This window comes from Macrosteles quadrilineatus, unplaced genomic scaffold (genome assembly GCF_028750875.1).
Source record: "Macrosteles quadrilineatus isolate MER2022 unplaced genomic scaffold, UCM_ALF_1.0 Scaffold_5__1_contigs__length_97177068, whole genome shotgun sequence".
Lineage (NCBI taxonomy): Eukaryota > Metazoa > Arthropoda > Insecta > Hemiptera > Cicadellidae > Macrosteles > Macrosteles quadrilineatus.
In genome coordinates this window covers 53563726-53591113 of record NW_026542598.1, presented here as the reverse complement: position 1 = coordinate 53591113, position 27388 = coordinate 53563726, and the positions used below count along the sequence as shown (strand labels likewise).

Sequence of the window (27388 nt, the reverse complement as noted above, 5' to 3'; positions counted from 1 at the left end):
ATAACATAAACAAAATTTCATAAAATTATTTTCAAATCTACGCGAACTAAGCTTTCCAACGACCCATTAATTAATAAAATCGGTCCAGTAGAACTCTAGATTTAGATGCACAAAGATTTTTAAAACTGAATTATATTAGATAGATACTGTAACTTTAACTGCAATTGGAACGGTTTGTGAAATGTGAAGTCATATTGACTAGCGAATATTTTACTATACGTACACATATACTCCTAATGTTTTATCTTTTCTACTGTTTGAGTTGGCCCCACTGGCTATTTTAGTCCATCATACCTTCTTCAACTTCTTTTCTTAGTTTAATCAACTTCACTGTTTTTCAGGTTATGTTGGGCTTTGCTTTTGCTTACTTTGGGCTTCTAATAAAAATGAATATCAAGTGTTTAGGCTAGTTTAGTAAATAATAGCAGAAATGCTGGTTTAGTATGGATAACAATATCCCTCAACATATATTTTTTAATTTCTATTGATAAGGAATCATGAATTGTGCCAGCAATAACTCTGAATCTGAAGAGGTTAAACAGGAAGATGAAGTTTTATGTGGGGAAAGATCGAACGACAATAATTCATTGTTGCTATCGTGAGTAAAAACTTTATAGGCATAAACTAGTCCTATTTCTCTCAAACGTTCAATCTAACTTAAACACTTTTATTTTCAAACGGCAACATGATCATAGTTTAAAATTATTATTAATAGGCCTAAGCCATGCAAACCCTTAGATAGGCTATGTCAACCAAGTATTAAACCAAATTAAAGTAGCCTACTGTACATATGTATTTCATCCAAGAGAACCAAATGACCGGTTTATTCTTATCATCCTTATTCAAGCAAAAGAGTAAGTTGTGCAGCGCTCACAATGCAAACTGTTAGAAATTGCAAGACAGGCCATTTTTACACTGGAGTTAGGAACAAAATGTTTGGAACTTATTGTTGATTATTGCGTAATTTCCCATTGGTTTGTAGGCTAAAAAAAGTTAACAATAAGCCTAGGCCTAGGCTAGATAGCTTAGTGCATTTTCTTTAATAATTGTTCAAAACAAATTAAGTTATTTAAGCCGTTCCTGTGGACCGAAGTTCGTCGTTCTTGAGATGTCTTGAGAATAGAATGTTTTACTAACTACGGCGGCTTTTGTGATCATATCTAAACAACGCAGACTGAGACGGTACTGGATGAGACTGTCACTTCAATCCAGATCAAAATAACGCCGGGTAATGACCTGTTGGAGGAATTAAATAGGGATGATGGGCTGTAGACCTCCTATCGGGAGAGCTGCGGATTGACGGGAGTTTCAAAAACGTTTTGAAACTGTTCAGTGCTGACTCTGAAGATTTGACCCATACCTAGTCGGCTAAAAGATAAGCAAACTGGAAACCAATTAAAGGAAGGCTAACTTATTTCTGCAAAAGAAAAACTTAGTTAAGTAGTTGCGTGGTAACTTACCTTACGCTTTCAGGATAGTGGTGACTCATACACAAGCTTGAGCTATTCGTTCAGGATCTCAAAATTGGTCATGTGGTGGTAGATAGGCGCGGTAAAGGGGGGCAGGGAAGTGTTGTAAACAGCTTATAAAAACGGCTTACTAAAAAATGTTTGGAACACTTCCTGATTTTTACCGACTTCTGACGGGATGATTTCTGTTGAAAACACTAAGAAACTGTTCCGATGTTAATCAAATTTTTTTTTTTTCAAAAGTACCGGAAGTGTTTCTTGTTTTGCTAAGAATTATCTTAGGAACATAGGCCTATATGGTAAACACAAGCTCCAAACTCCAGTATAAAAAAGAATTAATTTAGTTAGGCCTACAATTTAAGGCACAAATTCAAGAAATTAACTGTAAATTATTTTAAATATAAAATGAAGCTAGCATTATGTAACATACCGGTAGTTTTTACTTTATTTGCCAATCCTAAAAACACAAACAAACAATTAAGTCAGCTAAAAAACTATTAAAATTAATGTATCTGTTATAAGGCAGTACAAACTCTTCCTCCAGGAAATAATTCATTAAAGGATAATGTGAATTCTATGTCTTTTCGAAGTTGCTTTATGTGCCGTCTCCATAGCGTGTCATCAACAGCAACGGAGTACATCACTCTTCCAATTCTTTTCTTTATTTCACATTTTCTCCAAATAATTTTGCCATTTTTCATAATTTCTCTTACCAAAACTGGTTCACCTTCTTTGACCTCTCTTATATTTCCTTTGAAAGACGTATGTCCTTGTTGGGCTGTGGGAAAGGTAGGTTTCAACGTTGACTCCAATGAAGGTCTTAACTCATCTAACAAAGTCGTCCGCAGTTTTCTTCCAAACATCAATTTCGCCGGACTTTTAGTTGTTGTCGATGTCGGTGTTCGCCGGTGGGATGAGAGAACTTTAAGAAGTTTTTCTTTTAGGTTTCCCTTTGCGTTCACTTCTTTTCTTAAGTACCTTTTCACTTCTTGAACATAGCGTTGCTTGGCCATTGCTTTGCGGATTATAGGGTGCAATAGTTCTATGAATAATAGGTACCATTCTGTTTTAAGTAGGTAATTACTAAACTCTTCTGATTTAAATATCGAAGCATTGTCACCCACCAATGTAAACGATAGGCCGAATTGTGAAAAAATATCTTCCAAAAACTCTATGGTTTTCTTTGATGTTGCTTGTGTCATTTAACAGGCTTCTAGCCATTAATTTAGAGAATGAGTCTACAACCAGTAAAACGTATTGATTTGAGACAGGTCCTAAGAAATCAACATGTATTCTTCTCCACGGTGCATTTTCTGGTTCCCATGGATGCTACACTTTAGCAGGATTCTTCTGATTTCTTTGGCAGGGTGTACAATGTTTCACGAATTGTTCTATATCGAGATCCATGTCTGACCACCTGACATAACTTCTTGCAAGGGCCTTCATCCTAACATATAGCCTATTGAAAAAATTTATTAAACCCCAAAAGATTGCTGTAGCTTCTTTATCGATTTGAGAATACGACCGTTCCGTGGGTGTAAGAGTGGGAGAAGCGAAACATATTGGTCTTTCCGATCCGAGAGAGCGTGTGAAAGAGTAGCTCGAAGCCCTACTGGACTGGCATCAACTGACAGAATAATTGGCAATTTAGGGTCATAATGGAACCAAAACTCTGAAGCAATTTCCTTTTTTGTTTGAAGCCAAGATTTCTCACATTCTGAGGCCCAGGTAAACTTCCTACCATCTCTGGTCAGTTCATACAAAGGGTGCAACAAGCTTGAGAGATGATTGACAAACCTCCCATAATAGTTAACGAGACCTAACTAACTTTTAAGCTCATCTTTATTGGCCGGTCAAGGATCATTTACTACAGCCTCTACTTCCTCTTTACATTTGTGGAATACCCTTTTCTGATATTTCATGCCATAAATACAAAATCTTAGCTTTAAATAAATTACATTTCTTACTATTGAACTCTTTTGGGTTGTTTTCACATGTTAATGAACCAACAAGGGTGACAGAGAGGTCGGAAACTTGCATAGACTACATAATAACCAACCAGGAGGGAAGTGAAACAAGGGTAGTTGATTTCGGATTATCTGACCACAATGCTCAACTTTTGAAATTGAATCTTACAGACAAGGTAAAAAATAGCAGTAAGTCATCAAGTCAACTTAAACGTGTTTTTTCAGAGAGAAACAAAATTAATTTTAGAGAAGTTTTGTCAAATATTGATTGGAATAATGTGTTTAATGTCAAAGATGAAATAGATGTAACTTTTAGATAGATGACAAAAAGTTAATGACAGAGTATTTTAATAAGTTTTTTATTGAGAATCCAACTTCTCTAGCTCCGATACCCTGTGGGACTGGATCTATGCGATGGCTGCGTTCTTTTTCCCCACAGGTGGCATCTTCAATGTTTCTAGCTCCAACCAAGGAAGTCGAGGTGTTAAATGTCATCGGCTCGCTAAAGAGTAAGAACTCATGTGGGTGGGACGGTATCTCTCCAAATATTTTGAAATTTTGTGGTCATCAGTTGGCTTACCCTGTGTCTATTTTGATAAATCAGTCCCTAGAGCAAGGAAAATTCCCATCAAAACTCAAATTCGCAAATATATTCCCTCTTCAAAAAAAGAATGACAGCCACTTGCCAAATGACTTTCGGCCTGTTGCTTTGGTGTCGGCATTATCAAAGATCTATGAAAAGGTTGTTCTTAGTCGTCTCTCTAGTCATTTGTCAAGGTTTAATATCATAAGTCCACATCAATATGGTTTCCAAAAAGGGAAGTCCACTCTTTCTGCTCTTTATGACTTCACGAACCGGATATTGCGATCCCTGGATGAATCGCAGAAGACGATGGGGGTTTTCTGCGATTTATCCAAAGCTTTCGATTGTGTGGACCATTCGATCCTCTTGGATAAACTTTTTCATTATGGTGTCAGAGGCATTGCTCTGCAGTGGTTCCGCTCTTTCTTGTCTGGCCGTTATCAAAAGGTTCCCATAAATAGTTCCTCAGGTCCGATCTCATCGTCCTACATGCTTTCTCGGCGAGGGGTTCCCCAAGGATGCATTATCTCTCCTATTTTATTCCTATTGTACATCAATGATCTCCATTATGAAGGAAATGACTGTCACATGAATTTATTCGCTGACGATGTAGCACTTCTAATCAAGGCCCCAAATGCAACCAGCTTAGAGAACAGATTCACTTCGGTCATCAAGAGCTTAAATAGTTGGTTTGAGTACAATGGTCTTCTCCTTAACAAAGACAAAACACAATGTCTCAATTTTGGTCTGATTGGTTCGTCTCAGAATAATCAAAGTAGTCCTGAAACGCAGCTCACTAATCCCTCATTGACCACAAAATTCCTAGGTGTCATTTTTGATTCCTCCATCAAATGGTATGGTCACGTGCAAAGTGTTGTTAACCGCACCAGTTCTGCTCTGTTTGCCATTCGAATTCTCAGTTCAACTTGTAGCAGGGAAGTTCTTGTGGACGTCTATCGTGGATATTGCGAAAGCATTTTGCGTTATGGCATTGCCGTTTGGGGAAGCTCTTCTGATTTGGAAAGAATACTTAAGCTCCAAAAAAAGATTCTGAGGCGCATTTTCGGTCTCTCCCATCGCCATCCTTGCAAGGAAGTGTTCAAAGATTCTGGCATCCTTACAGTACATTCGTTGTACATTCAGCAGGTCCTCATTTTGACCTTTGTCAACAGGGATCAATTTCAACATCTAGGGCATTTCCATGACCACCGGACGAGAAATGGAGGCATCCTCTGTTATCCGAGGCACAGAACTGCGGCCTTTGAGAGGAGTCCGTTTTACAGGGGGATCGAATTTTTTAACAAATTGCCTCAGGCAATAAAATTCCAAGACTCTTTGTCCCTATTTAAGAGGAACTTAAAATATTTTCTATGCTCAAATGCCGTTTATTCCGTCTCAGAATTTCTAAGCCTATAATGTGTATATATGTAGATTCTCATGTTGTATGTTTTAGTTTTAGTTTGTAAATATTGACGATGCATGATATTTGTTACATGTTATTGTATACAAATCTAATGTGCAAATAAACGATTTGATTTTGATTTGATTTGATTGAATCACAAGTTATTATTGGATAACCTTCTGAAAACTACTCTCAGCCGATGTTTGTGCTCCTCTAACGTTTTACTCACAACTCTAATGTCATCATAAAACACCGTAACACCTGGAATGTTGTCTAGAGCTTGAGGGATGAATCTTTGCCACTCAGCTGTCCTCAGAGCATTTTTGATTCCGAACATGTGTCTATCAACAGCATATACATACACCTTTATATGTGCTAATGGCCTGTACTCTGACACTTTCGTTGTCCATGGGAATGTTTAAATACGCCTGAGAAATATCAATAGTCGAAAAATACGTACAGCCACTCATGCTCGCAAATATGTCATCCAAGGTTGGAATTGGATAATGATCAGGTTCCAAGGTCTTATTAACTGATACCTTGTAATAAGCACAAAGTCGAATATTCCCATTGATAGCAGGTCAACTTTGAGAGAATTCCCTCCTTTTCTAACCTGTCAATTTCATCATCGACTAACCCCCTTAAAATAAAAGGAACAGGACGAGGTGGCAGGTAAACTGGCTTAGAGTTTGGTTTAAAACTCAAATGAGCTTCATAGTTCTATGAAGCTTCAAACCTCATAACTATGCTCCTTTCAAAGCTTCAACTTTTTCCAGAGCTTTTTTACAAGCAGCTTTTGAGCGAGTACGTCGTTTACACTGAGCTATTTTACTAGTTGCGTGTAAAAAATCCGGCTTGTAGCTTGTAAACTCGCCCCGTGTGAACGGGGCGTATCCGAAACCTGGTTATAGAAGCTCTCGAGTTATTGGAGGTAGTTTTAAGCCTAAATATATATAGATAGGCCTATTTTATTACATTTTTGTCAGAAAACAATCATTACGTTAACGTATGTTTTTGTTTGCAGTAGGCTAAAGTAATATTTGATTTGATAAAATGAATACCTAGCCTACTTGAAATAATCATTAATCTACAAGAAGGTATTATTTTCAAGTAAGGATGATCTGCAACAACCAAGAAAATGAAAATCACACACTACTATGTTGGCTACCAATTGTTGTTTAGCTGGACATGTCATCTCTAGAGAGAACATAAACAATAGCATTGGCATTTACGCTCGGGTACTACCCGCTCGCATCGTGTTTTGTCAGTTACCACGATATTTTGATGTTGACATGATCGTGTCAAGTATTAGTACAGCTCAGGTTAAATTCAAACAAAGATAATTTTATACTTTTTAAACTTATTGTAAAAAAAGAAAAAGAAAGATTTAAATTGTTGTGTTGTAGCGAATTTCTTATATAGAAAATAAGATATTACCGTAGGTCTCATGGTAAGACTTTGACCCGGAAGCGATTCACTCTTTTGTTTTGATGGTCCCAGAGGCCAAAAACACCATCTGTTTAAATTCACACATATATATAGACTAGGGTCTGTGTAAAATTATCCGATGTTGATGAAATCTGGTATAAACATCTAAGCCTACATTTATTCAAATGAAGTTGTGAATTATCATGATCAGACAATGTGAACACTGTTTTATGAAATGAAAATGGGTTTTTCTTCTGAGACAGGATAGCCAACATCTTTAACTTTGCATCCAGGTTTAGTCAATAAATTAATTAGCTTAAATTAATGAGCATTAAATTTATGAGCTTCGATATGTGTAAAATACTGGACCAATAGCTCTTCAAGGTCCCCATTCGGCCATAAAATGACTGATTGGCAATTATAGGGTTAGTAAGGGAATGAATCTCATATTTTTATGGAGATATTGTAGTAAAAATACAATAAGGCAAATAGAAATTACTTTAGTTTGATGTTAGGTTTGATGCATAGGGGTGTTTGGTTGGTAAAATCTAGTAATGGTAGGCCTTCCTTATTAAAGTCAAGCTATCCTCCAAATCGTTGACTTTTGAAAAAATAGGACACATATTTATCAAACGATAATTTTTACTGAATACACATAATATGTTTCTGGTAAGTGTGCAATTGAAAGAGATTTTTTTTTTAATTTTTTAACCCCTTTATTACTAAAGCTGGGTTTTCCTAGGCGCGGAATCGGCTAGCGGAGAGAGGAACGCGGAGAGCGGAATTGAAATTAACATGGCATTCCGCTCCGCTTCTAGGAAAACAGTAACATTAAATTGCTTAAGACAAGTGGAGTCCGCTCTCCGCGTTCCTCTCTCCGCTCGCCGATTCCGCGCCTAGGAAAACCCAGCTTTAAGTAAGGTTACTTACTCAAATTTGGGAACAAGGCCTAGTCCAATCAAATTCTATTACTGGTACCTTGATATTGGAATCATCCAAGTTCGTTTGGGTTTTAGTGTGAATTGCAAGAATTTTTATTTGATTGGCAATCTGTTGCTTTTGGAACATAGTCGTTGCCTTGATTGAATAAGGAGACTAGATTCTATCTTTCTTGGATCAATACAACATCAGTTTCCAGTGCCTAATGAATAAATCTTAAGTTTAACCCACCAACAACTTTTATTTATTTATTTTTCCAGGGCCCCATCTTCAGAGCAATCATCGACTTATCTCCTAAATCCAACCCTTCAGGTAAAATATAGTCTAGGCCTACAACTTTGATATTTATGGCTAATACAGAAAATTTGCAATAAACATGTAGGCTAGCTTTTTATTGTCTTGATCGTTACACAATTGATACAAATTTAATAGGCAGCCTTTTTATTGAAATTTTACTTTGCATTTGCCTGTCTACATAGGCCACAAAGAAACGTATCCTAGCAAAGTGGTGAGCCGGTGCAGTACAAGGGTAAACTGGACGGGAGTGTTGCACGACGTCCAAGTGCCACGACGTCCAATAATATTTTTCCAGTGCCACGACGTCCAAAACATAATTTTTTAGTTGTTGCACGACGTCCAAGTGCCACGACGTCCAAAAGTACAGTAACTGTCAAAAATATAGTCTTTCTACAAGCTTTGGACGTCGTGGCACTTGGACGTCGTGAAACAGCGCACTATATAATTGTAAAGACGTATCATTTGCACCACGTCCAAAGCCTCTGCCAGTTGCACGACGTCCAAGTGCCACGACGTCCAAAGTGCCTTCACACTGTGAACACTGTTTGCCGACCTCAGTGCATACAGTTCGCATTGCAATTATCTAGTCAACTGTTTGAAAGTTGTCAACCGCTTCGTCTTCGATTAATGTTTAAATTATTCAATATTCAATGGTTCTAATTGAACTAATTATTGCATTAGCTTAAATTTTTTATATGTAAAATAAATACTATGTCACCGTAAAATGGAATGATGCAGTATTTCTGTTGTTATGATTGCATAATTGATTTCTACAAAATAGAGCTATGTCATAGAAACGAAATAAATAAATGACTACCTACACTATTCACTATATTGTATGATTAATACAATAAATTAATCACTAGCCCAAAAGTAAATATGGTTGGTTTAATGTGAGTAGTGGTAGAATTCTAAGTACTGCAGTAGAATAGAATTGTCATACTATATCAATTGGTAGCAAATTTACTGGTAAGATAAAATGTATGCACAGTTTTATAACAGCTGTAAGACTTCCCATTTAAGTACCGGTATCATTGAAATTGTATAACTTCCATTGAACAGAAATGAGATAAGTAGATATTGATACACAGATATATGAATTTTCATACACTTATAATATGACGAATTCAAAAAAGTTTTATCCATCAAATGTGCTAAATATTATGTAAACTATCTACTTTTTAAGCTATAATGATAAGCCATATTTATTTATATTTTCCTATTTGTCGGTATGGAACTATTGTGATAGCTTTTTGTTTACAGTGCAAACCATGGATGTATGGATGGATGGATGGATGTTTGTGACAAGCAAACGCGAAAAATAGGCTACTAAACCGACAAGGTTGAAATTTGGTATGATGATAGATGACATCCCCGATTAACACATTCTTACCTCAAAAATTCTTTTAGTCTCCGCCCCGGTGGCTCTGGCTCTGGACTTTCTCTAGTTAACCTTATGAGAATTCATATTAAAAAAAATTAAAGAATTTTGTCAGCCGTTTCAACTGTACAAGTTGGTTCTATGATATTAGAAAGCATTAAAAAGTTATAAGGCTTGCCAAACAGGGTGCAGCACTATTATGTTGTTTGTTTGCATTAATGACCACAGCTAATTTGAACCAACTAGCAAAAAAAGTTGTGGTACACAATGAGAACTTTACTATTTCCATTGTCTAGGTGCAAGAACATCAGGACTATGGTAGATGTGTGCCACACAATAGGATACCGTATAAATTAAGAGACCAGTTTTTTTTTTTTTTTAATCGTGTCCTCTTCCATAACTGCAATAAGCATTTATACTTATATGTCAACCCCGTACGAAGGACGGGTACTCTGCTAGTAACACAATAATACAAATACAGTATACTAATACAATAATACTGTAGGTTTCCGTAGTCTGTAGCCATAGGTTCATCTGAACTGTCAATCAATTCTGAGAAATTCACAGTTGTAAATTCTACTAGTCTTTTTCTAAGTTCACGTCGCACTCGCAATTAGTTCGCATGTTTTATGTATAGTGGGGGAGATACAGTAAAAAAACTATAAAAAAACTGCAAATTGTGATAAGAGTATGCCCTTTGGTGGGAATGTAGTTTAAGGTTAGGCAATGCAAATAAGATGGAGAGGCACCAACCAAAGTTGCTATAATCCAAAATGGCGGCGATTTTTTTTAAATGGCTGCCCGTATTTTGGGTTTTATATATTTTCTTTTGATATACATCATGCAAAATGGTGTTTCTGATCATTTTTTTAGTTTTAAGGTATAAGGTAAGTAAATAAGTTAAAGAATAATGTAATAAACGTAAATTTATTTACAGAAAATTTATATCACCAAATAAAAAACACGCTATATTTTATAAGTTGCAGAATATTTCTACCAACACCATTTTTAGCTAATTTGCCTAGTTTACATAATTTTAGCTAGTTTACATAATATTACCGTAGGTGGCATGGTAAGACCTAGACCCGGGACCGATTTATTTTGTCATTTTAATGTCCCCAGAGGCAAAACACACCATTCGTTCAATTTTTTATATATGTATATATTTGTGTGTGTGTGTCCGTGAACGCGATAACTTGAGTAAGTTTTGTCCGATTTTGATGAAATTTGGTTTAAAGGTGTAAGGCGAAATAAACTTGTAAGAGTTCGCGAACCAACATGATCGGACCACAGGAACGGTGTTTTACAGGAGGTTTTATGAGGTAAAAATTTCGTTTTATAATTGTTGAACCTCAAAACATAAAATTTTCCAATTTATCACTATACCTTATTAAAGAGCTTAAAAACAAATAATTTAGTATATCAAAGTGTTGTTGTGGGGTTATTGATAACAGAAAAAATAAAAAAAAAATTAAAATTTAAAATTTTCATGTTATTTTATGGAGAATATTGTAAAATGTTGTAGTTTGCTTGTTTATGGATATATGTTAATAAAAATAGTAAATGTATTTATCTTATACCAAGCTATTAATATCTGACTAAAAAACTAACTTTTTTAGTTTCCTTGTAGCAGCAATCCTAGGTACTCGTTAAACCTAATGTTGTTTAAATATATTTAATTGAAATCAATTCAGACAAATGGAAATTCGCTTGGTCTGCAGGTTTGCTGCGGCAAGGGTATGATTGTTCACATTCATTGTATTTGTACAATAATGTGCAAAATAAACGAGCAGTTCTGCAGCTGCACTTGTTTTTACATAATTTACAAACACATTTTATGAGTTCTTTGCAGGAATCAGAAATTTCTATTAATTCCGACCATTTCAACTACCAAGACTCATTATGCAAACTCCAACCTCGATTGTTTAGTGATTTATTTATTTATTTATTATCAACGGTTCCACTATTTTTACAATGTCAGTTAATAATAACAACAATCAAGACAGCTTGATTTCAAATTACTTAAATAATGAACAATATATACAATCAATTAATAACAAAATTACAACTACAATCTATTTACAATCAAGACTTTGCAGTTTAATAATAATATTATAAGGTTACATGCAAGTGCAATAATGCCGAAAGATAATGAAAATGCTCTTGATAAATACAGTAATATAGACACAACAAATTCATGAAACAATAATGAGTTCCAATCAACAAGTTAACATGCTACTACTTTAAATGAGACAATAATGGATATAAAATCAAATATGCAACTATACAAACAAAGGGTTACAAACAAACATTTGAACAAATAATGCAATGGTGGGGTGTGAGAATGAATGAAGATGAAGATAAGGCAAAAAGAATTAAATGAATACAGAGAGCAAGAAAAAATAAATGACCTATTACAGGATTTCCATTTGATCTATTTCTCTTCTGAATTTAGAGACAGATGTTGCACACTGTTTAGATGTTGTTTTTAGAGAGTGATGTTGCACACTACGCAATACTTGCTGTAGTAATGCACCTTTTATTGGTGGAAGACTTTCTAGTGGATGATTTTTGGTCATGAGCAATTTTTCTTTTCAAACTAGTTTATTAATCGACTTATTTCTGATTTTCTGATTCATTTCATTCCACACCGATTTCCATTAAAAACATTTATATCAATATCGGCGGGTAAACCATTTATGTCATCAAAGTTCTGAAAGTTTTTGACAAGCGTTACTATCTGGGGCTACAAGCATTTACATTTTTATTATTTTTAGGACAAAGCAATCTATCATTATCTGTCTTTTGGCACAGTATAAAAATGATCCGATCAAGAGCTTTTGGTTAGTATCCACCCAAGTCACTCTGAGGAACTAAGTGTAACTGCTTTTCCATTTTTAGAATCCAATCTTCATTCACTCGAATCAGAAAAAAATAAAAACCCCCAGGACTGTCACCGTGTTAGGCCCGGTGTGACGGCCACATTTGTACAGGGTTTCCTAATAAAACTACACTCAGAACGTGAGTGACACATAATAATAAACACAACAATGACCTGTAGTATCAGCTGTTTGGCAATATTTGTCTATTTAGCATTGCCAACCTGGTAGAGAAAAATAATTGAAAGTGTCATAATTTTGTTGAAATTTTTATCCTCTTATTTTTTATGGAAAAAATATCTTAAGGAAGAAGAAAAAAACTCTCTTTCCAGTGAATTTGCATAGTTTGTATTTTCCTTATGTCTCAAAATGGATGTAGGCAAAGTTGAAAAACACGTTGTAAATAAAACGTTGTAGGTGAAAAACTTAACTCTTAAAATAAAAAGCTTTTTGATGACCTTCAGAATTGGCTGAAAATGAGTATATTTTCAGCCTTATATTATAGAGATGATATAATTGTAATATATTACAAACTTGGTATTAAATTAAAGGCCGGAATCTCCAGATTAATATTATACCAATATTTAATAGTGTTAATGCCATTTTCAAGCTTTTATCAGTGAATTGCTAAGTAAACACAAAATATGGGCAGCCATTTTGAAAAATGGCTGCCATTTTGGATTATAACAACTTTAGGCAATGCCTCCCCATCTTATTTTAGTTGTCGGACCATAACCTACATTCATACCAAAAGGAGTTTTCTTATCACAATTTGCAGTTTTGATAAACGTAGCTCCCCCACTAGTAGGAAAACAGGTATGCCCTAAGTCATAGCATTTGTAGGTTGGGTATAATAATAACAAACATGCTTATCGTAGGTTTGTAGGCATACTTGTTCAAGAATATGCCGTGGTAGGTTTTGTTTATACATTTTATGTTTTAATTCTTGTCTAATGACGATATTGATTTGTATTAGTGCGAAAATGTTAATTTATTTGTCAAGGGCATGAGCGGCCCTCTAGTACATGAAGCACAACATGAAAAAGAATAAATTAAAGGAAGGTAAAAAACGGATCAGTTGCTGAAGGTCTAAATCTCGGAAGGTCTAATCAGACCTTCGACACACATTTTGCAGTTTGTACTTGATGCTGAGAATCCCATGAATCCTGTACAAAATAAAAAAAATGTTTCATTCAAACTACAATTTTATTACTTTTCCGAGAACCAGCCTTTATCAGGACTTCCGCTCCCACGCTAGTTGGCAACGTCAACTGTGCTATATGAAAACAATAAATCTTGAGTAAATATACTGTAATGTTGAATTTTGAGGTTGTGGTGTTCCTTCGTAAACACATTCAATTATAATCTAGGAATATGTAAATTTATTGTTATACGTTAACTTTATTGATATTCGATTTGCTACAGTACTATTAAACCTATAACATTTTCAATTCATGTGCGTTGTATTTTAGAGTTGGGGAAACAAAAGAACCCTGCGTGCAACTTATTTATATGATACTAGCTGTGTGCCCGTTCTACGCACGGGGATCTTAAAGTAGACAGTTGAAACCTTCTTATATTAAGAAAAGCAGTTGGTTTGCATATTTTCAGATATGCTGGCAAAACTATTATATATAAACCTTCGCAAATACAGTATCTGACAGTTTCAAGCCAAAACAAATCTATGAGGCATAGCCCTAAGGCCTATAGTTGAAAGTTACTTCCCACAATGGTTAAAGGCATTTAAAGTACTACCTCAACCTTACCATTTAACACTTTATTCGGGTTGACATTTTCATTATCAAGGTGCTCTTGTCCTTTTCGTGACACTGAGATATAAGAACATAAATGCGTTACCAACAGACATACACACAAAAATACAGAACTTAATTAGGGAATTTGCTACGTTTTAAGCATAACAAAGTACATATAAAATTAGAATTTGAAATCTTTGTCAATGTCATCAAATTTTATCATAACAATTTATATTTGCTTGGACCGAAGATGGCCCGAAATGCTGTCGAAATGACGGCTTACTTTATAAAATGAAGTACTATAGACAATTTAGATTGGTAATGGTAATTTAACCTATAATAAAAATTACCAAAATAGGCCACGAACTATTGATACATAAACAACGTAAATCGTAAACAATTCATGATGGTTTGCTAAACAAATGTTTTACTTAAATGAGTTATCATTTTCATAGCATAAACTAACATTTTGGAATCCAGACAGAAAAAGCAAAACTTATACAGTTAAGACATCAATTAAATTGAATAAGGCTGTAATACCACTGTATAAATAAGGTGCAACACCAACGATAACTAATTTGTAAATTACAGTGATGTGTTGGTACGTAAAAATGATTCTTGCTGCTACCAACGGTTCTAAGGAAAAATACCCCCGCCGCAGCAAACCTGCCGACTAAGCGAATTTCCATTTGTCTGAATTGATTTTCGGTTAAATATATTTTAATAACATTAGGTTTAACGAGTACCTAGGTTTGCTGCTACAAGGAAACTAATAAAGTGTGTTTTTGAGTAAAATATTGATAGCTTAGTAAAAAATAAATAAATTTGCCAAGTTTGATCAAAATATATCCATAAACAAGCAAACTACAACATTTGACAATATTCTCCATAAGAATAACATGGGAATTTTAAATTTACAATTTTTTTAATTTTCTTCGTTACTAATAATCGAACAAAAATACTTTTATATACTAAATTATTTGTTTTTTTAAGCTCTTTAATAAGGTCTAAAGAGAAATCGGGAAATTTTGTGTTTTGAGGGTCAAAAGTAAAGAAAAACCAATTTTTACGCCATAAAACCCCCCGTAAAGCCCCGTTCCCATGGTCCGATCGTGCTGGTTCGCGAACTCATTCAAGTTTATCCCGCTTTACACCTTTAAACCAAATTTCATCAAAATCGGACAAAAATTACTCAAGTTATCGCGTTCACGGACGTATATATATATAAGTCTATATATATATATATATATATATATATACATATATAAAAATTTGAACGAATGGTGTTTTTGGCCTCTGGGGACATCAAAATGAAAAAGTAAATCGGTCCCGGGTCTAGGTCTTACCGTGCCACCTACGGTAATAGCTACTTCCCTATGGGGAAATTCGCTAAAACCAGTACCAAAAACCAACGTTTACAGTTAAGAATTACGTCCGACAAATTAAATGCGTTAATCAAGTCCCAAGGTTATTGATTTCTTGGTTTTGGATTTCTCGTGAAAAGTTATCGGCAATCAAAATTATTTCCCAATAATTGCTTTATTCGTAAACAACTTTTAATGTAAACTTATTCAGTAAACAAAAAAAACAACCTTATAAAAACAACTGTTTGTTATTTAATAGATTACGCAGGCCTATTCTCTAAACAATGATTGGTATATCTTTTAACATTAGAATGAAATGTGACAAAAATCACGCAATGCTGGGTTTTTGGACGTTTGTAATTTTATTTCTTAAATAGGGAGGCCGTGTATTCTAGGGAAAAGTACCGGTAACAAGGATCGTCGTCGAAAAGGTTGTTATGAATAATTGGGTAGGCGTAAGTACCCAAGAGATGGGCTATGGGCCTATTGGCTGTATGGTCCAGCGATTGCATCATACGGTGAGTAGGAACAGAAAGTGACACATTGGAAAAGCGAGTTTAGTATCATCCATAAACCGTAAACCTCTGTTACAATCACCCACTGCAGTTGTGATTTTTTACTTTACACTTTACACTTTACACAACCACCATTGAAGGGCCGTCAATGAGTTAGTAAGGTATTGGCGACGATCATTAATAAATTCAAGTTTCCCAGCCCTATACAACACTGATTCAAGGTTATCAAAACTCAAGAACAATTTTATACACAAAGAATCTCTTGTTCCTAACCTGGATGATGTTATTAAATTTCATTTACGGTTACACTATATTATTCCACTTGCGGTTAATTAAATCCGTTATGTAAGACAACGATTTTAATCTCACTTAGATAAATGGGCTTTGCCTTCAAAACGTGATCGGAAATGGTTGTGGTATTTGTAAAATAATCTTGATCCGAACAGCTGTTCGTTATTTCATAGATCATTATGTGATAAAAATTGGACGAAAACTTGACAAAAATCGCACAAAACTGCATTTTTTAAAGTCCGTAATATTATTTACTAAGTAGTGAGGCCATATTTTAATGGCTAAAGACACTCTCGCCAATCCAGTGAATACATTAAAATGACTTGGATCTTGATAGGTACTCTCGTTTTCCTGGAGAAGATTGCGTAAAATGCCATCTTGAGTGTTACAGAAAGACAGAAAGACAGACAGACAGAAATTTAGATGAGACTTGTTTCGGCTTCTTTAATGTATAAAACGTAAAAATAACCTACAAATGAATGATTCTGAGCAATGTACAGACAAAACTCCAATTTTATTTATATATATATATTCTCATTGGTTGCAATTTAATAAGTGGTGTAGCAAAACACAAACACAAAATTTATTGAAATGAAATTAAGTCAATGTTAAGTGAATACTATTAATAAACATATTTGCGACATATAGACATTTAATTGAAGCCTAAAAAACAGTTCGAAAAAGGCATTCTATTCTTTATACTAGTAAAAATTAAAATGAGGGTATAAAAATAGTTTTCAAAGATCATGTTGATCAATGTACATTCATCTAGTCTTGAAAAAATAAGTATTTAAAAGCTTACTCCAAACATAATGAAGTTGATCGGTTGTTAACAAAATGTCATCATTTTTCAAACCATGTAAACCTTATAGTTTTCCAACTGTTGCCTTGTTTATTTTTTTATGTTTTTTTTACTTTATGATGTTTCAATTAATGGTTCAAATATTCATAGTATATATATTTCTGAACAAGATCATATACCAATGTATATATAACTAATAAACGTTCCATAAGCATTTTACACGAGAGAACACTATTCGGCAAGTAGCCGGTCATCGTAACCGGTCATCATGAAGGAGCTTGGACGTCGTGCAACAGCGCTGAGCTATATTGGACGTCGTGCAACAGTCAAATATTTATTGGACGTCGTGGCACTTGGACGTCGTGCAACACTCCCGCAAATGTAACTTTTTTACAATTCTATAGTGCGCTGTTTCACGACGTCCAAGTGTCACGACGTCCAAAGCTTGTATAAAGGCTATATTTTTGGCAGTTACTGTACTTTTGGACGTCGTGGCACTTGGACGTCGTGCAACAACTCAAAAATTATGTTTTGGACGTCGTGGCACTGAATAAATATTATTGGACGTCGTGGCACTTGGACGTCGTGCAATGCATCCAACTGGACTACGGTAATAAAAAGTAGTAGAGGTACCAGGATTTGAACCCACGACATCGCTGCCTTGGATCCGAAGTCCGTAGTGCTAGTGCTGCCGACTGAGCAATCGACTCAGTATTTTTGTGCTTTAAGGGTTTATTTAACTTAATAAAATTATATGAGCTGTTATACCCGTGCTTCGCAACGGGGGGAGTATGGGAAAGAGAAAAATGCTGTTCTTTGGACCTGCTGAATGAAATAGTTACAAATCTATTATGTACTTTAGAAAAAAACTATACATCTATATAATAATTGCAACTACCAGCTGTTTTATTACATTATTAATATAAGTTAAACGTTGAAGCTTGCAAGACGTAGACTTTTAGAAATCGGCCTGTGGGACAGAGCCTTGAGGGAATTCATTCATACCAATACTTTTCAGCAAATCTACACACACTGAGCTTCATTTTGATAAGCCATATGCCTATATTTTTATTCAGTTGGCCTTAAATGATGACCACAAATTTGACTGTAATTCTTTAATAATACAGGGCTATTAAAAAAGAATGGTGCAAAAATAAACAGTTCTTACATCTGATACCGTGATTTTAAATAGCCGATTGCTACACCAATGGAAAGAGTGTGTTTATAAGTGTGGTGATGTGAAAATTATCACCTGATAATTTTTATTAGTTTATTTGTTTGTAAACATTGTATTTGTTCTTAACTAAAACATGGTTGTAATTTTGAATGAATAAAAACCATATACTTATAGTTTACTAAGTCTTTCTCATAACAATAAGTTTGTTTTACAAAGTTATGTTTTGTCTCAGTTGCTTAGTTTAGTACTGTACCAGGAAGCCTGTCAACTAAATCGAAGAATATCAACAAGAATCAAAGCTTTCATGGCAAAAAATATGTGCGTTTTGGCTTGTCAGTAAACTTCAATGCTTATAATGACTGCAGTTTATAGGGGTTTTGTTTCAAACACTTACGTAAAATCGTGGACTGCGGTACGTGAAGTTTCCTAACAGCTTTGACTGTGGAGGTTTTTAGACTTCGATTCTCTCCACAGCGTTTGGCGAAGTCTTACGACGGTCCAAACTCTTTCTGGCACACAAACATCCAGTTGTCTTGAATTACCTCATCCAACGAGCTATGCAGTGCCAATGACGAGTCTCCTTCCTAATTTTGGTCTGAAAGTTCCGCTGTATATTAACGATAGCATTAGTACGAGCAAATTCTAAAAGATAAAATGATTGTTCTTCTTTTTTAGTAGCCATTTGTTGACAAGCTTCGTGTTACCGTACTCAACTAAGTAACTGAGACAAAACATAACCGAAATCACGGAAACGGACGTACCAACCATTTAGTTTTGCACCATTCTTTTTTTTATAACCCTGAATAATAGAGAATGAAGTTTCTGATTCTCTTTAGAATGTAACCCATTTCAGCTGGGTTAATACAAGAGTGAGCCCGGAAATGCGTTTGACTTAGCGTCCAATGGACTAAATACATTTTGCACTGGAGTCTGATCATAGCACATGACGATGTGGCTGAAACCTAGGTCACTGAAAAAAGACTTTCTAAAAAAGTCTGCTGGGTTTTTATTAGAAAAAGCAAACCATATGGAATTATTAGAAAATAAAAATAAACCATTGCTTACCAGTTCAGGGACATTTCCAGTTCCATATATCATGTTGGTTGTCAAAAATATAAAGCTCCATATAAAATGGTTGGTGGTACCATAAACTACTTGAACTCAACATATTGAACAGTCACAATAGAAATTAAAACATTGTGATGTTATAATCTAAACTTATTATTTCTTGTCTCCTGTTTTTATGTTCATGGTAGCCACTACAATTTATGTTCACGTTTAAAGTAGGCCTACAGTAAAGTATCTTGAATTTGGTCATCCGATAAATTTGGTCTAGTCTTTGAGTTATATTTATTTGGTATTGTAATTTAATGTGAACGTGATCTGTCACAGATGAACCAGGAGGAAGCCCTAAGGGGAGTCAGTCTAGAGGCCTTGAGTCACATCATGCAGTCGTCCTGTCAGCCGTCCAGCTCACAGTTCAGCATGTTGAGTGATAGCTTCAACCATCACCAGTCAAGCCCCACCTACCAAACACCCAGCTGTACCATCCAGACGTACAACAACTCTCAGGAGAAGAATGACCCACCTGTGTCAGAATCTTGTAACATTCAAACCTTCAAAAACACACAAAACAAAGTAGAAGCCCCTGCTGCTGAAGCTGTGTACTCTGACGATGAAGAACACAACTCTAGTGACATGAAAATCTTTTGTTCTGGGTGTGAAATAAAATTCAATAATGCTGCCGAGTTGGCGACCCACAGGCGAACAGTCCCACACATCAACCGTATAATGCAGCCTTCATCACCTCACTTTGAAATTATATCAAGCAGTTTTGTGCACCCATCTTATCCAGAACTCTCGAGCACTTTACCAAACTATATCAACACACAAGAGAAAACGGAATCACCAGTCGCTGAAGCTGTTTACTCAGATGAAGATGAACATAATTCTTCTAATGGTTCCGGTGTTGAATGCTCAGTCTGCAAGAGGAGATTTTCAACCTCTCTCGAGCTAATGAGCCACAGACGCTCGGTTCATCGAGGCCAAATAAGCTGCGAGTTTTGTGGTAAACACTTTGCAAATACACATAACTTAAAAATTCATTCTTTTTCCCATACTGGTGACACAAGATCCAAATCCTTTTGTAATACTTGTGGGAAAGGATTTGTAAAGCCTTCAGATTTGAGGCGACACGAACTCATCCATGCTGGAAGATACTCCTGCTTAGAGTGCAATGTTACGTTCAATACTGCTGATGAAGTAAAAGAACATGCAAAAACCCACGATGACTATTCATCCAGTAACTGCTCTGATTGCAATAAGGAATATATTAACGATGGACCTCACTTAAATCATAACCAAGAGCCGAAAAGAGAATTGTTTTCTTGCGACACCTGTGGTTTAGCTTTGGAAAGTAAGTTTGACTTGAAAGCTCACTCACTCAAACACACCGGATCATCCCAGAATGTCTGTGGAACTTGTGGAAAAACATTCAGCCGACCTTCTGACTTGAACAGGCACTCTGTCATTCACACTGGGGAACGCCCCTTCACTTGTGTGGAGTGTGAGATGAGTTTTACAAACCAGAGTAATTTAAGAATGCACCTTATGACCCATTCTGATGTTAAGCCGCATCCTTGTTCGGTTTGTGAAAAATCATTTCGTAGATCTGCAGATTTGGAACGTCACTCCTGTATTCATAGTGGCGCTAGGCCGTTTAAGTGCAACTTATGTCCGATGGCATTTACCACCGGTTACAACTTGAAGATTCATCAGTTGAAGCACACCGGTGGATTGCCATACCCTTGTACCCAGTGTGAAAAAGCTTTCAGCAAACCTTCAGAGCTTCAGAGGCACACTTTGACTCACTCTGGTGAGCGTCCGTTTACATGTCCTCAGTGTGGAATGAATTTTTCCAACTCAAGTAACCTGAGAAACCACATGATTACTCACACAGGTCGACGGCCCTTCCCTTGCAATATCTGCAAAAAAGCATTCACCAGGCCTTCAGATGTCAAAAGACATGTTCTAACTCACACTGGAGCTCGCCCTTTTGCTTGCACAATTTGTGGTTTGGCGTTTGCTGATTCTTCTAATCTAAAGAAGCATACATTAACACATTCCAAGCAACCGAACCCTTCGAACAGACTCATGCTTGGCCCTCCATTTCATTGTCAGGTGTGCGAAATAACATTTGCAAATTCGGGCGAACTAGACACACATATCAGAACATCTCATGCCGATGGATCTAAGGACTTCTTAGCCAAGATAAACGGTACCAAACAGTACACTTGTGCAATCTGTGGTTTACGCTTTACCCACGCTATTCATCTTCAAGAGCACTCGCTCAGTCATGACAGAGAGCATTCGTTCCAATGTGAGATCTGTGACAAATCTTTCTCTCAGGAAATGTTTCTTCAGAGACATCTACTCACTCACACTGAAGCACGGCCTTATGAGTGTCCAGAATGTTTTAAATGTTTTAAAAGCTCATCACATTTAAAAAATCATATCCCTATCCATTCAGGAGTTAAGCCCTTTGTATGCCCGACGTGCAACAAAGCATTTTTGAAAAATGCTTCGCTGAGGCGACATCAAACAATACATGCAAGAGGAAATGCTGTGGCATGCCACGTTTGTGGGAAGAGTTTTTTGAACATGGAGTATCTTAAGAAACATAGTATTACTCATGAGTCATAACCTTATTGATAACTTTTTTTTAATTTTTAAAGCTTTCTGTGATACTTATGCTACATTAGTTGGCGCTAATAGTTGTTATTTAGTTTTAATTTTAGTGCAGTAGAATCCCTCATAATATTTGATCTTATAACAACTGACCCTAACCATAGATAAAATAGTTCCTTAGTAGATTTCTCATCCTTATAGAACAGCTGAAGCCAATTTTATTGTTAGTTCTGTCCGGTTTTCTGTAGATGTCATGTTTTATTTGCAAATTGTTTCTTTTATTGTAGGGTTAGTTTCTCATTATTTGTGTCTCGCTGTTTGGTTATATAGCTAGTGGACGAGTTACTGTTTATGATTAGATAGTTTTATTTGGTTAAACGAGGTTTTAAATTACTGAAATAACAAGAAACAAATTGTAAACAAAACACAACATCAACAGAAACCCGGACAGAACTAACAATAAAATTGGCTTCAGCTGTTCCATAAGGATGGGAAATCTACTAAGGGACTATGTTTTATCTATGCCCTAACTCAAACCCTTGACCCAATCGTGACACTGTCTTCTAACAACAATCATTGTTCATATTTAAAAGAAATATGATCTAGTCCCATTCATAGGTGTCCATTTAACCATTGCATACGGTAAGGCCCCAGTTAAAAGAGAGGGTTCTGGAAAATGTTTAAAATTTAGGTACACAATTGTTGATTGTATGCATTTTTGTACCGATATATGCTTGGTCAATTTATTTTATTCATTGGTTTTAAAATATTAAAAATGTGGTTAAGAAGGGTACCAAAGGGTCTCCCCTCTTATGTCTGTATGCATTTTTGTACCGATATATGCTTGGTCAATTTATTTTATTCATTGGTTTTAAAATATTAAAAATGTGGTTAAGAAGGGTACCAAAGGGTCTCCCATATTGATGGACACCCATGGATTATCAAACCAACAAAAGATTATTGCATAACTGTTTCAACACTTTTTTCTCTTTTACTATGACTTTGTTTATCTTTTTTATGAAGGGTTCTACTGTATTCTAAATTTTAATTTCACTATCCTATCTGAAACGGTCATAGTTATTTATTTAGGCATTGCATGGATCATGCCAATTTATTTTAACATTACAGAATTTATTTGTATTAGTTTTAAAGGTTTTTTTATATTAGAGGTTGTTGGATGGCAAATAATCAAAATTATTTAGCCTCAATAGCTTTGTAAAGTAAGATTATATTTTTTATTATAAGCTTTATTTTCACTAGGATATTAATTTAAGCTATACCGGTAGTTCACTTTAAAATTTATTTTATTTTTGTAAAAATGTGCAGTCTTTTGCAATATTTTGTGCGGAGCGAAGCGAAGTTCTTTGGGGTCGGCTTCAATGCAAACTTTTTAACACTATCACTCGATAACGGCTGAACATATTTTAGCCAAACTTACCAAGGTTGTTTCGACAAATGTTTGGAAGGTCTAAGACGAAACAATTTCAGTTTTGTAATAACACCTATATAATTTAAAATCAATTCAAAGTTTTTAAATTTTAACATTGGTCTTATTAAACATAAACATTTCCTATACAGGAGACTCCCTCTTATCCAGACATTGGTTTAACCGGACCACACTCGGTAGAAGTGACATCTCTTTATCCGGATAATTTTTATCAGCACATCGGTTTAACCGGACTAGATCGGCAGGAAGTGGGTGGTACTGAAAGGACTGTTCTCGTGGGAAAGATTTGAGACCAGTGATTACGTGTCTAAATACAATGCTCTCCTAATTTTAAGTCAAATACTGTATAGAGTATGCATTTAAACGATCCGTTTTAATGAGATTTTGGGGTCGTCGGTTTAACCGAAAAAACCGTTATCCGGACTGGCCTCGGTCCTGAGGAGTCTGGATAAGAGGAAGTCTACTGTACTGTCTTTTATAAATTAGTGCAACAGCTGTTTTGGTTTGATGGGACAGTGGTGTTGCCACTTTTGTCTCGCCACGGCCTTGTATTAGAGTAGGCTATGGATTGGGACACTACTTAGTTGTTTTTAAACCCAAATATGAATGAAACATGACTGTAGGATAAGTGAGATACCTATGTGGCTTGGTTGTGATTGTATTAGTCGGCTAAGGCGCGCCTACATTGGAAGCAGAATTTGACGGAGTGGGTCCGTCTGAGTCTACCGGAAACAAACACATGTAGCGCTGTCTCCTCTCCTACACTGGCACTGATTGTAGTGTCAGAAAGGAGGAATGGGTCTGAGCTTGTCGGAAACGAATCTTTTTTCACGCGATCAGACCAGACCCAGAGACCCAGTCGCTTTGAATTTTGAAACTTTGACAGAGGTTAGTGCATGGTTGAGGTTATTTATTTTGTCTGTTTGTTTTTAAGATTGTGCTAAAATGGTTGACAAAGGAAAGTAGTTGATGGAATTAGTGTGTGAGAAAGTGGCTTTGTGGAACCAGAAAGACAAATACCACAACCACAACCTAAATTGCAGTCCAAACATTAAATCAAATAGTTCCTCATCCATTTTGCAAACTGAAAACAATAACAAAATACCCCCGCTGCAGCAAACCTGCAGACTAAGCGAATTTCCATTATCCAGCCTGGATTTCTACAAAAATATTCACTTAAAATTTTAATATTTTCCTATTTAAATAACATTAATTTTAATGAGTACATAGGTTTGCTTATACAGAGAAGGTATTGAGGTGTGTTTTTATTGGAATTTATTCTCCATAGCTTAGTATGAAATAAACAAAATTGCCAAATTTGTTTAAAATATCCATACACAAGCAAACTCAACAGTTAATTTATTCTCCATAAGAATAACATGGGAATTTTAAGTTTAATTATCTCTGTAACCGTTAGGCAAACAACAACACTTCAATATACAAAATTGTTTTTTTAAAGCTCTACAAAATGGTTTGGAAAGAAATTGTGAAATTTTGTGTTTTTAGGGTCAAAAATGGGAAAAACCTATTTTTACCCCATAAAACCCTGTTCCCATAGCCCGATCATGCTGGTTCGCGAAATCGTTTGAATAAATGTAGGTTTACACGTTTCTAACCAAATTTCATCAAAATCTGATTATATGCTCGAGTTATCATGCTAACGGACACACATATATATATTTAATTATAGTAGTAAATAAAGTACTACTGAGCACCCTGAATATTATTATATTTATTATTATTCATATCTAACCCCGGGGCTAAGAAAATTTGCTGAACAAATTGATCTTGTTAGCTCCAAGCCGCTGCAGCTTGCCTTTTGCCTTCACAGCTATATAAATATGTATACATATTGAATGCTTGTTTTTGTCCTCTGGGGACATAAAAGTAAGGTTCGGACGTAGGTCTTAACGAAATTTGCTAAATCAACCCCTAAAGCCCCATGATTTGTTTTTCTTAAACATAGAGGATACGCGTCCGGTAACCGGACGTGGATAAGGCGTACGGCAATGACGTCATGGGGTTGCGGGAGCCTTGAACGCCTTTACCACAACAATACAATGACCAGCCATCGGTGTTCGTGGTGTAGTGGATAAGGTGCTCGGCTGATATGCAAGAGGTCCAGGGTTCGAATCCCATTGATGACTTTAACTTTTTGTCGTAGAGTTTGCATTGAATACCATTTATTCTTAACTGTACATCTTTTATTAGAATTTTTGGCATTTATAATTTTTTTTTATAGAGAAAGAATTTCACCTTAATTCGATTTTTTCACTATCAGCAAGTTTGGTTGGTTAGGTTAGGTTATGACAGTAATTGCCGGACGTCTAATCCACGTCCGGTTACCGGACGCGTATCCTCTGCCTTTCTTAAACTTATGAATACAAAAATTCCAATATTATAACCCAAGATTTTGGTGAACTCACATAGTATGGATGGGTAATAGTCTGGGACGGGTGGCGTCGTCCTGTAATCCAGCTACTGGGAGGTCACGAATTGTGGATATTTATAGGAATGCACTGTGGATGCGATGCTCCCTGGTGTGGATTAACGTCCGCACTAGTGAGTACTACGACTATCCGCAGTACTATCCTGATAATTAGACCAATTCGTAAATTACAAGCAAAAATGTGGTTCGGATTCCACTATAAACTGTAGGTCCCTTAGTTGCCATTAGCTGTATGGGCTATTAATTAACAGCTGTGTCTAAGGAACATGTCGGCCTTAGTCACTAACAAGACTACAAGATCGCGCCACTCATCCTTCACTCATATTTGGGTTAAAATACGCACATAGTGGCGTCCCCATCTTAAATAATTGATAATTGATATTAACATAACCTCATATTTAAGGGTGCAACTTGCAAATAAATTACCCAAGCCATCCACCATGTGTGGGAAAGTCCTCTTGAATATGTATACTTTCTAGATATGCTTTTAAGGAAAAATTTATTTTATTTTGTATCTTTAATCTTCTCTAGCTGTGTATACTTATACTTTTACAAAACTTGTTTGTTAACATATATTTTTATGACAGTGCCATACTTAAACCCGGTATGTAAACAAGTGATTGCAACTGAACTTAAATGCTTTAACTCAGGTAGTTTGTAAATATTTTATGTATAAAAGTGCATTTAACTTGTGAAGATTTGACACCCGTTGTATTTACTTGTAGTGTACCATTGTAACAAGTAAATACTATCGTTAAAAAATATTAATGACATATCCCGAATAATATTATATAAATATTGTACAAGTATATATAATAAAACTTACCCTTTACAAAACTGAATCATTTATTTGTTCCCTGAGTTGGTTAAGATTACAAATGGAAATGATCATGTAGTGATTGGTTGGTCAAGAGCCTGCAGTACTTCCCTGACCCAGCTAATAATTTAAAATAGATTTTAGCCAGATAACTCAGGCAAATTTTTCATGCTGGTTCAGATTTCTCCACTTTTTCTATCAAATAGTCCTATCCAATAAAAAAATGTTTATGAATTAACAGTGGAACCTTGATAAGACCCTCGATAACAAGTCACCCTTGATAACAAGTGTAATTTTCAAATCCACTTATAATTATTTTACCCCTAATCACATGTTATTACCAACCTCGATAAGTAGTCAACCTTGATAACAAGTTTTATTTTATATTTTGTTTGAGTTAAGAATCACTGATCAAAACTTGTACTGGTGAAATTAGTAATTACCTGCAGTCAAGTGATCCTTTTGACCTTGAAAGGCGACATCACGGTCAATGTTTCGATCCTCACGGAAACATATTTTTCGTACGCAAGAACGAAAAGACGATGACGACGTCCGCCTGAAGATGATCCCGTGAGGATCGAAACCGGTCGCCTTTCAAGGTCAAATGGATCACTTGACAGCAGGTAATTTCACCAGTACACGTTTATTTTACAATCCCTATGACAGTATTGTTATGAAGGTTCTACTGTATTTATTTTCAAAATTCTAGATTCCTTTATTTGGTCATTGAGCATGAAATA

At 35.5% G+C, this 27388-nt stretch overlaps 1 protein-coding gene across 2 annotated transcripts; it reads left to right on the top strand.

The window, feature by feature from the left end:
* The first annotated feature begins 357 nt into the window (after positions 1-357).
* Positions 358-24636, top strand: LOC128994993 (oocyte zinc finger protein XlCOF6-like). 2 transcript variants are annotated; one of them, XM_054419856.1, is made up of 3 exons: positions 358-598; positions 8049-8100; positions 19641-24636. In XM_054419856.1, the coding sequence occupies exons 1-3, from the start codon at positions 498-500 to the stop codon at positions 21948-21950; spliced, it is 2463 nt and encodes an 820-aa protein (XP_054275831.1). In that variant the 5' UTR covers positions 358-497; the 3' UTR covers positions 21951-24636. The 2 variants fall into 2 exon arrangements, with proteins under 2 accessions (XP_054275831.1, XP_054275832.1); XM_054419857.1 differs by lacking the exon at positions 8049-8100 and having other exon boundaries at positions 567-598.
* The last annotated feature ends 2752 nt before the right edge of the window (positions 24637-27388 follow it).